This window comes from Leptinotarsa decemlineata, unplaced genomic scaffold (assembly GCF_025532065.1).
Source record: "Leptinotarsa decemlineata unplaced genomic scaffold, Ldec_3_MD MMD2_P_RNA_scaffold_14, whole genome shotgun sequence".
Lineage (NCBI taxonomy): Eukaryota > Metazoa > Arthropoda > Insecta > Coleoptera > Chrysomelidae > Leptinotarsa > Leptinotarsa decemlineata.
In genome coordinates this window covers 320,360-338,233 of record NW_027412528.1, presented here as the reverse complement: position 1 = coordinate 338,233, position 17,874 = coordinate 320,360, and the positions used below count along the sequence as shown (strand labels likewise).

Sequence of the window (17,874 nt, the reverse complement as noted above, 5' to 3'; positions counted from 1 at the left end):
TTTAAAACATTTCAAAATACATATTTTCAAGCAAAAATTGAAAATTGAACTATCAGATAAACAAACTTTACTAGTCAATAATTCATCCATATGTATATTTCTTTTTTGTCGTTATTCGAATGCTGATCGATATCAAGTTTATAATGTTTTTTTTTCTTTTTTCTCTGTATTCGTTATATTTTTGCTTCCAGTTCTCGTAGTTGGCTGTGAAGGTTAAGTGGTGGAACAAACCTGTAGTGTTCTACACTGCAGTTTTGAACTTCGCCTTTTGACTGTTAAATCCTATTTCACTCAATAAATACCATTATTATATTTTTCTCGGTTTCATAATTTACATGGTAAAATACGTAGGAACACCTGATTTTTTTCAAAAGGGTATAGTGCAGCCTATCCGAAACTTCATCATATCTAATATATAAAAATGGATGTTTGTTGGTTGGTTGGTTGGTAATTGATACTTCTACATCGCTCAACCGATCGTGATGAAACTTGACATGTATAAGTAATTTTTCACAGAGAAGGTTTTTAGGCTATCAATTTTTCTGTAACTCGCCACAGAGAATTTTTTGAAAGCACTGTTCTATAACGCTGCGCATACCTAAGTTCGTTGATTCTGATTCTATCGAAACATTGGAACAGCAGCGATACAGCAACATAGTACTAGTTTACTTATATTATAAACATTACTAACACGTTCAAAATTCTAATTGATTCAAGATACATAATTTCCATTTTAATACTCAAAAATGTCTAAAGAAGTGCATGTCTAAAGTAAAAATGTATTTCAATACAGAATTGAGCACTATTCCGAATATATCTGCCTTATATTGTATCATCTTTGATCACAATTAGCCCCGTAGGTGAACTAGAAATTTCTAAATATTCCGCACTTTCCAAGAATTTGAAAAAAATATTATAAAAGTGAAAAAGAAACTGAATAGCGGATATTTTTGGATAGTTCAAGTGACTTGGCACATTTGATTCTACCAAGAGCGGGACATAAAAATACGCGACGGACTGTGGCTGCTCGTCATTTTAGGTTCAATTCAGTATACTTCGAACTTCACTGTTTAAGAACTCTTCCATTTGGAGAACTGCGTTTATGGGAAATAAACTTTCTGATAATGTTTTTCCGAGTAGATTTAATCTCTCACATTGGATTTGAATCGATACTTTCACACAGGCACCGCTCTTAGAGCGCCTTAGGGTTTTTTCTGTAGTGCTTGTATTTTGTCATTAAAAAATAAGAATGTCCCTGAAAAAAAAATTCGCATAGAATTTTCTTTCGAAAAAAATTATTTGTTTCTTCCATGTTATTTTCTTTTTGTATAAAGATCGAGAAGTAAAAAAGCAAAACTCACCTTTCCGAAAAAGTTTTTATCTAACATTTCTTTATCATATGAAGATATCTTCCTTATTTTTGTTATGTCGTAAGCATTGTCAATTGTCATTTGTCATTTTTTACACTTTCTTACCTGATATAAGTAACTACGTCTGATAATTTTATTGAGAGAAGAATTGTTTTCGAGAAAATACTCTGTATAAAAATATTTCCATTTCACATGCATTCAGAAGCTGATATCAAAGGTTGAAGGGGGCACTATAATCTGTAAGTCAGAGGTCTGTTGATTGGACCAGTCACTTTTGTGAAGTTTCTTTGAACATCCATCGATAACAACGAGCTGCATGTACCGGTAAAAGTGAGTAGAATTATTTTTCACTTGATTAATGTCTTATGTAATTACCTTGTATAAACTAGTATTGAGATCGATCTCAAAAATAACAGTAGATATTTATCTCAATAGTTCTTACTGGAACTTCTGGCGTAAAATGAATCTTTTGAAAACATATTTCTAACACCAGAACAAAATTACGAACTATTGACGCGCGTTTCGCTAATCAAGTTAGCGTGCTCAGGAGATTTTTATGTCATAATGACTGTAATTTTGTTCTAGTGTTGGGAAAGTGTTTTCAATAGATTCAAAGTGATTAGGGTAAGTTGTACTGATTTCATAGATATTGAGAGAAAAATAGGAATTTCGTGCAATTTCATGTGAATCGACAATAATCCAGCAAATGAAATGAAAATTTTAGAATAAATATATATTTGTTGTGTAAAATTTTGCGGTGTTAATTATTTAGGAATCTAACGTGAAATATGAACCGCTATTTGTGTAACGCATTCCATGATTTTTGAAAAAAAAATTTAGTAGAAACGCAAAACCAAAATTTAACAAAATAACACATTCAAAAGAAAAAAGTTTATATCGATATTTGCACTGTGACTCAACTTTGAGTTTTTCGTTTGAGTGAAAATCATTTTTTGTTTTCTTTGGATATAAACATTGATCAATATTCACAGTATAATTTCGAGAGAGTATTTATGTAATACCTATACATCAACGACCCATTTTTAAGCGGAATAATTTCAAAAAAAATAAGTTTGACAGACAGCAGGAAGGAATAGTTCTTCAAAGTTATGAAATGGTAATATAATCGATGAACAAGTGATTCAAAAAAAAGGTAGTACAGTTTCTGGAGATTATGAAATGAAAAATATAAATCTACAGAAAAAATTTTGTTTTTGAATAATTCAATATTACAAGTAACTACTTCAGCTCAATTTTTTATATATCTGACTAAACTACAACTAGTTATTCAAAGAAATGATACATTTTAGAAATGATTCAAAGAAATCACAGTTCTGAAAATTTCCCATGTAATGAATGAAAAATTTCAATGACGTTTTTGAAAGAGTCCTAGAAGAGACAAAAAATGGGTGATAAAATAATGCTGACAAACTGATACGGTAGAAACTTTTGAATGTTCATTAAATAAAGACACGTCCAACTGCAAGGAGTCAATCTGAAATTACATGAACTATCAAACCTAAAAAGTATTGATTTTTTTTATATCTGCCTCCATGTCAGAAAAGTTCGCTTACTGATGATGATGTCGATGGCAAGCTCTGGAAGATCATCCTGATTGATCTACGAAGATGTCAGATACAGATTCACCAGTCGTCGAAATATTCGAGAATCCCAAAATGAATTATGTGAAATATTTGTTTGAAGGTGGTTGACAATGTTTCGTGACGCATTTCATTAGTTTAGACTTCCATTGTCTGATATGATACAAATTGAATTGAAATCCCTGAAAGAATCTGTAAAAAAATAAAATTACAATGAAATAAAATACAAGCAAAAACCAAAAAATCGAAAAATTGAACTATTAACACATGGGAATTAAAAAAATAAATAAAAAATTATCGAAAAGAAATGGAAATTAAAAATTAAAAAATTCCAAATCAAATTGCTTCACGACGTTTCGATTGTTGGTATCCACAATAGTCTTCGGGTGATAATTTGAATCATTCCTCCGAGATCTGACTATATGAAATATTTACAAAAGGGAAACATACAATAGACAAATTTCAACCACCCCAGTTGTCAAAAATACAGCAAAGATGTGAAACGACAAAAAAGTTATTGTGTTTCGCTTATGACAAATACAAAATAAAGGAAACTATGAACAATTGCAACGGTTCATAATGTTACCTAGGTATTTTTTCCATGAACATGGAAATATGTACGCGGAATTCTTAAAAACACCAACTGAAGATTTCAGTTTTAGTTCAGTTCAATGACTGTTTTCTCGTATAATTTTTCCTTGAGATGGATCCTACCCCATCTTGTCGTAGGTGAAAATGGTTATTAATAATGGTTGTTAATAATAGGAAATTATCAATGATACGAAAAATATAACTATGATGTATAGTTGTCAATGCTGCAATAATAACCCTTCGGTTATTTCAAAGAAAACTATGTTTTTGCAAAAGCGAAAATGCTTCGAATTCAAATTTTTTCAGGACGGATAACTTCAAATCACGAAAAGCAATGAAGTTTGGAATGAAAAGAGCATTTTTGTTATTTTTGCAAAAATTGCCTCATATTCAAAACTATTGAAACGCAAAATATAGCTATAATGTATATCTATCAATGATTCAATTGACAGATTTTGAGTTCGTTCAAAAAAAGGCAATGTTTTGCGAAATTACAAAAAAGGTTCAAGCTTACTTTTTTCAAAACTGAGACAATGTAATCGATCTAATTTCTAGAGGCTTGTATGAGTTTTTCAATTTTCGCATTTGACGAATAAGAACCAACTATTAGAGTGCCATTACTTCGTTTTTATTGGGCCTACATATGCTATAGACCCTGCATTTTTTTTTATTTTTTATAAGCTACATTTTCACTGAGCTTTTTCAATGAAATACTTACTTTTTGAGTGATTCTCAAAAAACTGTCAACAAATTCGTTAGTTACGAATGATAATGAAGTTTGTCAAGCAATTATATATTTTCGTACTAGTTCTTCTGGAGGTGAGGATTATTTGTAACCTTCTCAAGACATGATGAAACACAGTGCAGATGTTTTCATCGCTAACAACCCTTTCTAATATGAGACTGAATTGGCGGATACTTGGAGAAAATCCATAACTACACTTCATTATGAGATTTTCACTGCACAGTTCACAAAAACGGTGTTGTTTTTGACAAAAAAATCACGAAAGGACAATTACATGTGAACAGGTGCATTATCGTGATTCGATACCCATGAATTGTTTTTTCACAATACCGGACGTATTATTTGTATTGCTTCTCGTAAGAAGCACATAACTTCCAGATGATAATCCTTATTGATCATACGACCATGTGGCAAGAACTCCTGATGCACGGTAATCGAAGAAAACAGTGATCAAAACCTCGACATTTGATCGAACTTGGCATGCTTTATTGGTTTGGGCTCTTAAGGGCTCTATCCATTGGGAAGATTGGACTTTGGTTTCGATGTCATAACCATTTACCCATGATTTGTCGCCAGTTATGACCTTTTCGATTAATATTTGTCAATTTTGGAACGAACTTCGCTGCCACACGCTCCATGCCCAAAATTTCCGAGAAATTTGCATGGTTCGAGCGAACCGATATGCCGACATCCCCAGCAACATCAGTAATAAGGTTTCGATGATTTTCCATTACAATTTTTTCACTTTCTCATCGATTGTTGTTGTTGTGTTGAGGCGTCCAGGTCGAGCGTTGTCATTCACATCATCTTAACGTTCTTCAAAATGCTCGTACTTCTTTAAAAAGCTTGTACCACTTATAGAAATTTTTCTGACTGAGAGTACAATCACTGTATGTCACTGTCAACATTTCAAGTGCTTTTGAGCACTTTATTCCAGTTTCTACACGAAATTTGATTCGAATTCTTCAATTCAGTTTTCGATAAGTAGTTAGTTTTCAGAACAGTCGAATACAATAACTTTCTCAAGCGTTTTTATATTTATATGTGAATAGCGAAACACGTTTTGCGGTTGTTGCGGTTTTGTATACTATCCAGTGAATATATCACAATGAAATGTTACTTGAATGCCCTTCGTAATGTGTTTCTATCAGACACTGTGAATTATGAAATTTGTCTTTTGATAGAGAAATAGACCGAATATCGTTGGCAGTGTTTCTTATCGTTCAGATGCAAAATTGGCATTATTCAAGTTGGAAGAAAACCTCCAACCGGAACTGGATGAATTTTTTGAGTGTTTGAAAACATTATGCTTGTTTCGATTATTTCAGAGATTGGACTCACTTGCCCAGTTGTTGATCATTCTTTCACTTTGAGACAAGTGTTCGTGTATGACAGTATAATATGGTCAGAAAGAGAAGGAATTAAATGAAATAACAATACTTTTTTTTGAACTCTTTGGTCACTCACTTTCGAAAGGGTTGTACCTAATAGAAGGAATGGATACTTTTGCCAACTGAAATCTGAAGATTATAGGTACTGTCTGGCCCTAACAGTCAGAAATTTCGATCTGCGAACACAGAATAATGTCATTAGGGCACACTCGACGGGAACACATGATTCTTGCATTCAAAAACCACTCATTTTAGGGTTTGCTAAATGCAATTCTATAATATTATAGTTTTGGAGAAAAATCCTTGACTACAAATTTTTTGAGGGTATTGATACTTCTTATATTTTTCCTATCAAATACTTCTTTGAATATATTCAAAGGTAGGATAACTGTAGATTATTTATAACTAAACAATTTCCCGTATCTTTTCACGATGACTTGAGGTTTTTCTGTGGCCAATCCGCTATTTCAGCTGCACTGGGTTGAAAGTGCATTTACACATGAATTTTCAGCTTGGCATTAGAAAAATACACACGTGTGGACAACGAAATCCTAAAATTCACCTATAGAATAACATGATAGAACCGAAGTTGAAAATATTTGGAATCGGGTAGTAATCAAAGCTGCTCCTAGAACAAGAGGTAGAATGTTTCAAAACATATTTGTTTTCACCATCCATCGTTACGAACGGCAATCCACAAAAATCGAAATATCTGCGAGCTGATTTTTAACGAGGTATTTTCTTTCAATTTGCAAGGAACCAGTCACCATCAATATAATCGCCAAGTGACAATATGTCAGTGGTTTCAAAAGTCTTTTCATTTTCACTATAGTGTCTTCCATGTGTGTTGCTGACATAATATCTGAATTTTATAGTTCAACTCCAGTAGACATAATAAACTATGATACTTCTAGATACTTTTGTTATTGTAATTGTGTTGAATCGATATTGTTCTTCATAGTTATTTATCAGAAATTTCCTTGAACTTTGGATGTCTGCTGGGTCAAAGTACTGACAGGAGGCGTATCTTGAGTTTTGCTATATTTTCAGACACACAACATTATTAAGTGTAAATGTTCACTTCAGTTAATTGATTCAACTACGATGATGTTATACCAATATGTACACAAACATAAACATATGAAACCATGAAGAACGTGATGTTCGCAGAAGAACATTATTAATCGTTGATTATACCGCTCGTATCAGCCAAATCAATACATGTAATAAAAGTGAAACCGATTACTGTATGAACTTGGAAGATATTTGAGAAAGATTATCATTGAAAGTTTTTATTAGCGCAATGAAATCTAATGAAATAAAAGGACTTTTTCATAAATGAAAAACTGGTAAATACAGAATAACTTTTTGCTTTCGAAAGTTCGAGAAAACCCAAAAAGCGAAGACCACGGAAAAGAAGTTGCGGCAAACAGTTAATAGACACAGGGTAGACACAGGGCCTTTGCGAAGAAAAATACCGGGGGGGGGAGGGAGGAATTCCAAATTTTCCCAACCCCACCAGCAAAATTTCGAAACTTTCGAAAAAATGAAAGCCAAGGGATTAGTTACTACTATAATATATTAATTTTCTTACTTAGCTATCCAACGATTGGCTGAATGCTTATGCCCGTTGGGGTATGCACAAACAAAAATAAATTTTGGTGATTATGAAAATAATAACGGGAATTATTCTACTTTGGACCAAGGTCCTTATTCTTCTACCATATCCATCATGTATAGGAATATTCAATACAATTGAAAGGAAACAACACTTGAATAATATTGTGCTTATTGTTTTCTACTATTATTTTTTCTATCTTCACGGCCCGAAATTTCCTAACTTTTCCAAGTCGAAAAAACAGCGAAAAGTTGGGAATTTTGTAAAACTGTCACTTCAAAATTTGTGGACTGTTCTCTTACTTGGGAGGAATTGAATTTTTTTGAAGTTTTCAAACAACTCAGAATTTCAAAGTATGGGATCTCCAAGTTATGCATGTTGGGAAATCCCAAATTTCTCCTGGTTCTTTCCCTTTCCTTGTCACCTCTCTCTTTATTTTCTCTCATTTTTATATTTTTAATTTTTTTTTAATTTTTTTACTATTATTTTTTTCTATCTTCACGGCCCAAAATTTCCGAACTTTTCCCCAAGTCGAAAAAGCTGGGGGGGAAAGTTCCCTCCCTTCCCCCACGACGGCCCTGAGTAAACATCATAGAAATATTGCTACATTTACCTACGAGCGCTTTATAGATAAGTGATAGAACTCAATAATCAGAATTTGCATTCTATACCTTTAAATACAACGCGTATTACTCATACTTTTTATTGCCACAAATATTCATTTCTTAATTTATTCACCTAACAATTTATTCGTTTAAATTTCATTGATTGATGCATTTGTTGGACACATTAAAAACGATTGTTTGCAAAATTTGTTTTATTTTAATTGATACTTGATTTTAAATGTTATATGAATTAATTTATTTGTTGAAAACTTGTTAACAGTTATAATATAGATTCATTGTTTGAAATTTTTGAAAGTTAATATTTGTCATATATACCTTTTTTGTAACTATCGAATAATTTATTACAATTTCGGTGAAACATGAATAACATTGTTTGTTGATAGTCATAGTTACATAAATTGAAACAATTCTTGATGATTTTAATTTTAATTCCGCGCTAGCGTCGAGCGAATTGTTGCAGAAGCTGAATTTTTTAATCTGGCAACATGTTATTCTAGTGATAGTAACACAATATTCCATCCAACCGCAGCGCCGAATAAAAATGATTAACAATCAATTCAATCCATGTATCACCTAAATGCAACGAATGAATTGAATTATTTTGTTTGTTGAATGTCAATGATATATCTAAATTAAATTGTTTGTTGATAATTTTTATTCGGTGCTACGGTCGAACGGATTATTACCGTACTATGACCAATGGCATACATATCATGTAGTTAGGTATATCACCTAGGATGTTCATGTATCACCTAAGTTATGCAGTTCCGCAAAAATACACCCCACGTAAAAATTATCAATTCATGTATCACTGGAATTCAACAAACAATATAATTCAATTATTTTCAAAAAAATATTAGTAAAAAGTGAAACGGCGTGGGACGCCGTTTCACTTTCTATTAGTATTTTGTAAAAATTAAAATAAATTATTTTTTAGGGTAAAAATTAATTGTTTCAATTGTTGTATTCAGGTAATACATGAATTAAATTGTTTGTTGATAATTTTTATTCGGCTCTGACGTCGGGCGTATTTTTGCAGAACTACATAACTGCCTATATGTATGTCGTGGTCATAGTATGGTAATAATCCGTTCGACCGCAGTGCCGAATGAAAATTATCAACAATCAATTTAATTTCTGTATCATCTAAATGCAATAGTCAAAAACAAAATACTAATTAAAAGTAAAACGTCGTGCCACGCCGTTTTACTTTTTTCTCATTTCTCTAAAACGAGTTGAATTATTTTGTTTTTTGAATTCCAGTGATACATAAATTTAGTTGTCGTACTATGAATAAACTAGCATGTTGCCATATGTAACACTTTAAGTTCTTGATGAACCCGCTCGATACCAGCGCCGAACAATCGTTTTAAATGTATGTGCAAGTGCAACAAACTTCATAAATCATAAAAAAATTCAATTGATTAAATAAAATGATACTTGCTTGGGAATGTTTTGCAGAAAAGTTCAAGAAAACGTGTTTTCCGTTAACCAACTGTTGTATCCCTACGAACGACAACCCTCAGAAGTCGAAAATTATGCGAGCTGAAGACTAACGAGGTCTTAGCTTTTAACGTGTGATTCCTAAAACGGGTTGGACGATAGCAAGTGAAAATCTATCGTTTAGGCTGGGGCTTGAACCATCGACCAACACGGCAGCGATTTGAGTGAAGAAAACACCCCTGTCGAACCGACCGGCTACCGACCAACTTTTAAAATATTTACTTTCAGTAAAATTGAAATAAAATAATCATGATAATTCATGGAAAAATCTTTAGCAAGGAAAGTTAATTCAACATTATATTATAATTCAACAGTCACATAAATAACTTACATTTTATTCAAAGATTAAAATTAAATGAGAAATTGAAACGTTTGTTGAATTTTCTCGAAAAATACATTCCATTGATTGATGAATAAAAATGTTTGCTCATTACTGACTTGTACTGCATGTTAATAGATAATTTTCAGCATAATATATAGTAAATTGGCGTTCTATTTTTCAATACTCTAAAACAATATTTTTCTTCAGAATCAATAAAAGCTTCAAGTGATTCCGTTAGTTTTTTTTTATTCAAATAACAATTTTATTCATGTAAATATTTTATTTAATTAGACGTTATATTTAAAATCAAGTGGCATTTAAAATAATACAAATTTTTCGAACAATCGTTTTGAATGAGTCCAACAAGTGCATGAATCAATTAAATTCAAACAAATAAATTGTTAAGCGAATACATTGAGCAATGAACATTTGTGACAATAAAAAGTAAAACAGCCCTCCCTTCATACATACTTCTAGTTTTCAAATCTTCCACAATATGAAAAATCAACGAAGCTGAATGAAGCGAGAATCTACTGAAATATAATGAAGGGCAACCTGAAAAGTTCACCTCGAAAAATTATTGCATAATATAAAATACAATTAATCAGTAACTCGTCATATTCATAAATTCTGCCTACAGCTAAAATAGTTGATGAAGAACCAAATTCAAAGTTTTAGCTTTCTTAGGAATAGTTGACGTTTCTTTCCGTTCTCAAATTCTGAAAAATTTTGATGGAAAATGTTCCGATCGGAAATAAATATATTTCTTTCTTTCAACGTCGAAAGAATGAAATATCCAAATATCACATTCGAAATTCTACATAAATACATAAAGGTACAAGATCTTGTCCGAGGATTCAGTTTACCACGTCCAGGGGAGTAGTTATTTTCTGATAGGCGTCAGTCCATTCAACCTACTGTGTAAGTATATCCGAGACTGGCTTGAACGTTTGAAGTTCATTTCTTTAGATTTTTTTCCCAATCACGAAAAATACAATTCACCATCCAAGTTGGAATGTTCAGGAGATCACGTATTCATGTAGCCTATCAAGTATGTCAGATGAACATTTTATTCCCCACATATTGATCGAATTATCTATATAAAAATATCAAGAACATAACAAACACCAATTTACTCAAAACTGACAAAATTTTTTTATGTCAAGACACATTTTTCAAAAAATCTTACAATAGTCAAAGCAACTCAAAGAAGACCAGATTCGGTGGAAATAATTACACAAATTTATGAGAAAAAATAATTATTTACATTTCGGTGCAAAAGCGGACCTTGATTTTTGTTCTCTAAATTAATATTCTCAAATATATCTGCATCATGCCCTAAATATAGTCAACTATTTTCTATTTTCGACTGTTTGTCATGATAAACATCCATATATATTCCAAAAAATATGATTCTTCCTATCAAGAAGTAAGTTATCAGTTGTAAGCATCTGTCACGGTCAATTGCGATTATGTAAAATACTTTAAATGTCAAAGTCAAATTGGTGTCTCCTTTAAAGTTCAAAGAGTATTGCTCTGCCATTAAATTATATAAAAAAGATTATCGAAAGGTGATGAACAGTTGGTTAGGTTTTTATTTGAAATGACTTTTGTGACATGATGCGTAGTCTCAAATTTGGCATTAAACCTGATTTCAAAATAGTCTATCAACAAACTCAACAGACTACTCGAAACTTCATCTCAACTTATCTTGATTTTCCCATGATATTCCAATTTTTATTGGATTGCACTAGGAAAGGATGGAGTCTTTGGTAAAGTATTATAATAATTACACTACATGAATGATAAAATGGAAGATGATATCAATCCACAGGTGTAACTCAAACAGAAATGAGAAAAAATAGTTTTGGAAATCTTCCGCAACCATAACAATATAATGAAAATAGCAGAAGAATTGTCATCTTCATAAAAATTATTTTTCTCGAGAATACACATTTTTTCATTGGTGTTTCATCTCAACGTATTTTGTATTCCATGAAAGATATCGTCATAATCTTATCAAAAAAGAAAGTTTAATTAGGACGTTTGTTGATGAACAATTTTCCGCTCTGACTGAATTTTCAAAATTCACACAAAGTAAATATTGACGAAACGGTTGACTTATGAACTGTATATCGTATTTAGCTTGAGCCTAATTAAGATTTTTTCAAAGTTATTTATAGTGAAGAAGGTCAACTTTAGCATAATCGCGATTGTTAACTCGTGAATCTAAACAGTTTACTAGTTTCATAATCATTACAGAATTTTTCTGAATGACTCTTATTTTAAGTTAGAAATTAATACTTTCAATGTTTCAAATATCAGTAGATGTGAAGCCAAGGAGTGAAAAAATTATTTAAAATTGTAACTGCGAAAGAACTGAATGCTTAAAAAAATAAGGGAAAATGAGACAAAAAAATTCAGGAGGGCAATTGAATACAATCAATACCAGATCAAGATCAATGAGTCTTGATAAGCAACTATAATATATCAGCAAGACGTGTGACCGAAAATGGCAGGATATCGACAAATAAAATATACTCTTTCGAAAAATACTATCTCTTCCTCACGCAAACTGACTTCAGGAGAAGATCATGAGAATTCGATTCAAGTACGAGAGCCTAAATCATTTCAATCTTCTGACTTGTCCATTTCTTCCAAGTCTCCTCAAGCCTCAACCATCTTAACTGTAATGTATTCTTTCTCGTAAGTTTTTCGTATTTCACTGTTCTTGATTTCGATTATTCATGAAGTGCGTACCTCGTGTGACCTAGTTCCTCACATTCGCATGAAACACGAACGGCTGTCCGTCCCGGTATCTTTGTTGTATTGTACCAACCAATGAAATGGTTTCCGTGAGTGGTTGTTTAATTATTTTGCGTTCATCCTTATAATATCTGAAATCAGTTCTTTCATGAGGCGGTACTTTCATACCGTGCTCCTTTCCATGTGCTTCTCTCTAGGTATATATTCTGTAGTACCCTGACTCATTTCCTGATCTGGTCTCATACCAAAGATTCTGGTACCCCCACGGTTGATTAAAGACCCATATATGACGTCGATAATTCTCTCCATGACATTGTCAGATCCGTCTTGATGTCACTTTTTGGGATCGTCAATGAACAGAGTGCGGCCTAACCCTGTAAGATTACTGAACCGCTCACTTAGTTTAGGTCTCAAGAACATTTTTGCACACATTGCAGGAATGTGCATTCACCGAGCTGGTCTCACGTTATCAGAAGATGTAAATGAGGTAGATTTAATAGGGTCTCAGGTGGACTATTCTCTCTCTCTTTACAATATTCAGGGCTTGTTGGCCCGTACTGGGATGATTGGGTAGTATATCAAGTTCATTACAATTTTCTATCCACTAAGGTTCAACTCGTCCATTACAGAGTTACATTACACTGAGGAAGAGACTTCCTTTTAGAACAGTTAGTCCTTCGTGTCACAATTGGTTGACTCAGTAAGAGAAGAGGCTGGGCCACAAAATCAACTTATTGTGTATTTCATTAGAATAGGTCAAATATACACCAAAATATATCATTATCTATTTTGGAAGTGGATATGTGATATTTCCGACGAGTTCATATTATAGTTCACAGGTAGCAGCATGATCTAGGACCATAAACACCGAAAATACAACAATTTATGTGGCATAGCCCGTTCGCTTACTCAGGCAATCAATTGTTTCCCTCATAATGGCCCAATGGTCGAATATGCCAATTTTTCTTCAAGCTTTCAGTTGATTTTGAGGTCACCTATTGGTCTCGTCGTAATGATCTGTTTGCCACTGATTCGTCCCTTATATACATGAAAAATGTTATGATCTTCTGAGTATCTGATTACTAATAATTACACCTGAGTTTAGGTGAAATTTAGACAACTCATTAAATGGACATGAAATGAACAATTTCCACATTGGAAAAAATATTTCATTATATCTAGTCATTCAGTGGATTTTCAGAACTCTTAAATTTATTTATTTCAAAACATTCCAAAATATTGAGTTTCAAACTTATCTCTTTCAAATATAATACGTCATAGCCGTAATTGAATTGATATCCTTCTGCCAAAAAATGGTTTGCGAATGTAGAATTGGTCTTCACATTTAGGAAACCACTCTTATGTTCTTTAAATTTTTGGGATAAGGTTCTCCCCGTTTGACCAATATAAGTTTTTGGGCAAGAACCATAAGTGAAATTATGTTCTCCTTATCTATTCGATACTGAGGTTTTATCTTTATTGTTTTAAATAAATTTCTCGAACCAATATTTTTTTTGTGAACCACGTCCAAGTTTTGCTCTTCCAAAAAAACGAGTGATGTTATTGGTGTATGTCAATGTCTTATTTATTAGCATTGTTGAAGTGAGATACACAAAGACTCTTTCATGTGTTAGGTGTTAGACCTCTCGAATGTCTACACATTTTTGTGAATAGTTTTAATTGTAGTTATTTTTTTCTTCCCCACTTCGGAAATTTCCTACATTTTTCATTTAAGGACGGTGAACATGTTTCTATGTCGGAATTGATTATTGGTCCCATTCTTTGCATCAATTGTCTCAATTGCCTTCAATGCTTCACAAAATATTAGGGTTTTCCTTGTAGAGGTTGAATAAATGTAAGTAGGTATTGTGGGTGGCTGAATCTCCGGAAGTAATGATCCTTCTAAGAAAAAAATAATTCTTGTTGATACCACATCGAGAGAAGAAGGTGTACTAGACTTTGGAAAAACATCAACTCTTCTTTTAGAATAAATAGAGGTAGTCGATGACATCACTTCACTGTAGCCCCTCACTTTCATGGGCTACTCAAGAATGATATTCTGCTTAATTCAATAATCAGTTCTAGAAATATAGCTTTCGATCCAATTATTCACCCGTTGTTATAAAACACCTGTTCTTTTGTGGAGAATTGAGGCCAACCGAAGTCAACGATATCAATTGATTATTTTCGACCTAGAAAATCTGTGTACTAAAGTTCCTGTCAGAGAAGCACTTCAAATCATACAGAGAAAGTTATCTGGAAAAGAGGACCTGGGATATAGAACGAAATTACAAGATTACCAATGAGTACTGCCAATGGCATTGTCCCTTTTACTAGTTGCAACCAATATTTACATCGACTGGTTTGAAACTCTTGCTATTGAGAAATCTAACACGAAGTCCAGAGTCTGGTTAAGATACATCGATGACACCTTATAGTATGAAAGCAAGGATACATAACTAGACACCATTTCCGTAAAAGTTTGTAAAGGAGAAGAAGTTTACAAAATTTCCGTTTGCAGTCGTTTTGGTGAAATCGACCGACAACAAAGAGAAAATATCTGGGTACTGAAAATTATTTAATACAAGACAGTTTCAAATTATAGATCCAACCACCACCAATGTAACAAGATTGAAATCGTCAAAACCCTGAAATAAGTATTCATGCTCTGCAACACTATGGAGAGTCCCGAAATGAAACCAGACCAGATTAGGTGATAATTGGGTCTCAGCACCTGCTTAAAATCCAGAAACATCATCTGTACCGCCACCAAAGGCGGACAGCAGTTCCAAAAGTTGCATTTACCGAATACCATGTGATACTATTTTGGTGAATTCAAAAAACAATTAGAAGTGGGTTTAGTGAACAAAAAGAAATACCCAGTGAGGAGAAATTAGCAAATCTGGAATGTATAGACTTACCAACATCTAGTAGTATGAATCTGAAATCATCCACATGGCGTTACAATGGTTTGAGTGAAAGTTCGAAGAAGCTTCGAATTTCAAATGACAATGGAGGCTAGTGTGGTGATTTAAAACGATGTGTGGTGATTTAAAACCGGAAACCGAGTGGGGAGTGGAGAGAGGTGAAAGTGCCCAATTTGTTGACACATTTTTGACACAAATATTTTTGATGATTTCAATAATCTCTTCATTTCATCTTTTCTCCCATAAATTTCAATTTTGTTAACGCATCTTCGGAAGACAGAAACATTCGCCAACCACATTCAAAAAAACATTCCGCAGAAGAGTGATTGTTAATGATCTCCAATGGAATGAATGTATCGGTCAGCATTTTGCTAGTGAAATTTTTTTCTTTGTGAAGACAAAATGAATCCATAATACTGCGCGCTAATTTATTCGATTATATAGGCTAAAATATATTATCGATAGCGGCAGAGTATTTTTAGCGCTTGGACTATTGGCAAGCGTTTTTACGAGTTTTCAATATGCATATTCCATACCAAAAACCTTTTCCTGCGAAATTCAAAATTTCACAAATATTCGAGCCGCCGTAAAATTGAATCCATACTGAAAATAGGTATACCTATATGATAGCTATAAAACATTTTTAAATTTTGCTGGAATGAGTTTTTTCGACATCCTACCTTTTGAATGAAAAGTATTCATGTATTTGAATTTAATTTCAAGTTATTTTTCACAGCATATACATTTTATAAACATTTTCCATGTCTAGACACGTTTCGCGTCTTCTTCGACCGTAGCTTCCTCGGTAGAAATGAATTTGATAACTGGACTACTCGTATATTCGAACATTCAGTTTTCAATAGTTAAAGAAGTGGACTTCGAAATATTTGTTTATTTTCTGTGAACATAAATAAGAGATAATTCAAAATGATGAGGATAAGATTTATTTTTAGTGCATGTTTCATTCTCATATAATATGGGTTACTTGAGTTGGATGTTGAAACATTCAAGAGCTTGTTCTATCTGAAAGCCGTCAGGCTCTGATGAGATGAAGTTAGTGTTTCAGTTCGTTATCTGAACTGTGAAGGTAAGTTTATCTCTTATACCTCTTCAATTTGATATTTATTTTTTTTTGTCGAAGGACATGTGGCTAATTAGGATTACATAGGCACAGGAGCATGACTTGTATTGAGATCGATAAGGTTATCATGAATGATTATAATACACTCACTATTTTTTATCTTTCTGGGACGAAATTAGATGTAATTTCATTTGTAAACTTTCTGATAATTCAAGATTGATTCTGATCATTATTTTCAATACCAAAAATATTTTCACGGAAGTGTACTTTCTTATTGTAAATTCCTATGGAATTCGGATCTGTTCTTATGGTTTTTTCGAAAATGCTGAAGTGGAGCTGATATTTGTCGCTTTATATCGTTTCAAATTATTATTACTGTTAGATGGTGGTCAGTTTCTCTTGACCTAATTGATAGTGTGTGAACTCGACAAAAAAATAAGTTGTTGTTCTTTCTCCCTAGACAACAATCTTACTATTCGCAGGGCAACTTCAGTATGATAGCTGTCTATATATAGAATCATTTCAGTTAAATCCTTTTATTTACAATCCATTGCACGTTCTAGAGACCTTTATAGAGTGAACTTTTGCAGCCTATTGAAACATATGTTTCATTATCAGGTGCACATTTCTAATTAGGTCTTCTGTTTTTGACCAAAATTAATTTTGAATTATGTTGACTTTCCCCTTCTTCATCACAACTGATACCGTAGAATGATCCTTGTTGATGGGTATATTTTTATCTGTAAAAATAATGAATAACACAGTTTTTTCACAGAAAATGGCCCATTCAAGGAAAAAACGAACACGAACATGGAGAAATATAAAAAAAACAACATCTCAGTTGCCGCCGACAACAACAAATTCAACACCGCTGAAACCCACTGCCGTTATTAAAAGTTTTGTCAGTTGTTCTGTGCAGACTGAGGATGAAAGTAATATTTTTCGTTCATTCATATGTCATTAAAACGTGTTACTTTTGAACATTCATGCGTTTTTTTGAAATTCATTTCGCTAGAATATTAATTCATTCGATCGTTGCTTGAAGAAATAGTTATCATGATTATAATTTACATTATAGTAAAAGTTTCATTCTAAATAGAAAATGTGATGATATGTACTCTTTTCATCAGAAAATTTACTACCAAAAGAGTGAGTATCCCTAGAAGTTGTGAGCATATTTCCATGAATACTTTATGTTGATATTGTATCACACTAATTCATTTCAGTTACTCAATGAAACTTGAGAAATAACACCATGACAAATATATTTTCGGACGATACTGACGAGCTTTTTTATTCATTTATTTATTTGTTTTATTGGTCACAAGTACAC

The 17,874-nt window shown here is 32.6% G+C and overlaps 1 protein-coding gene across 7 annotated transcripts in view; it reads left to right on the top strand.

The window, feature by feature from the left end:
• Positions 1-1,545: 1,545 nt before the first annotated feature.
• Positions 1,546-17,874, top strand: part of LOC111505337 (lipid storage droplets surface-binding protein 1) — a 50,582-nt gene continuing 34,253 nt past the window's right edge. For 3 of the 7 annotated variants that reach the window (XM_074176268.1, XM_023160127.2, XM_023160124.2), the window contains exons 1-2: positions 16,397-16,547; positions 17,317-17,473. In XM_074176268.1, coding sequence (XP_074032369.1) covers positions 17,320-17,473 — 154 coding nt within the window. In that variant the 5' untranslated portion in view covers positions 16,397-16,547; positions 17,317-17,319. Of the gene's footprint in view, positions 1,701-16,083; positions 16,548-17,305; positions 17,474-17,874 lie in introns of those variants that run through there. The other 4 variants (XM_074176247.1, XM_074176239.1, XM_074176234.1 and 1 more) reach the window with 4 other exon arrangements.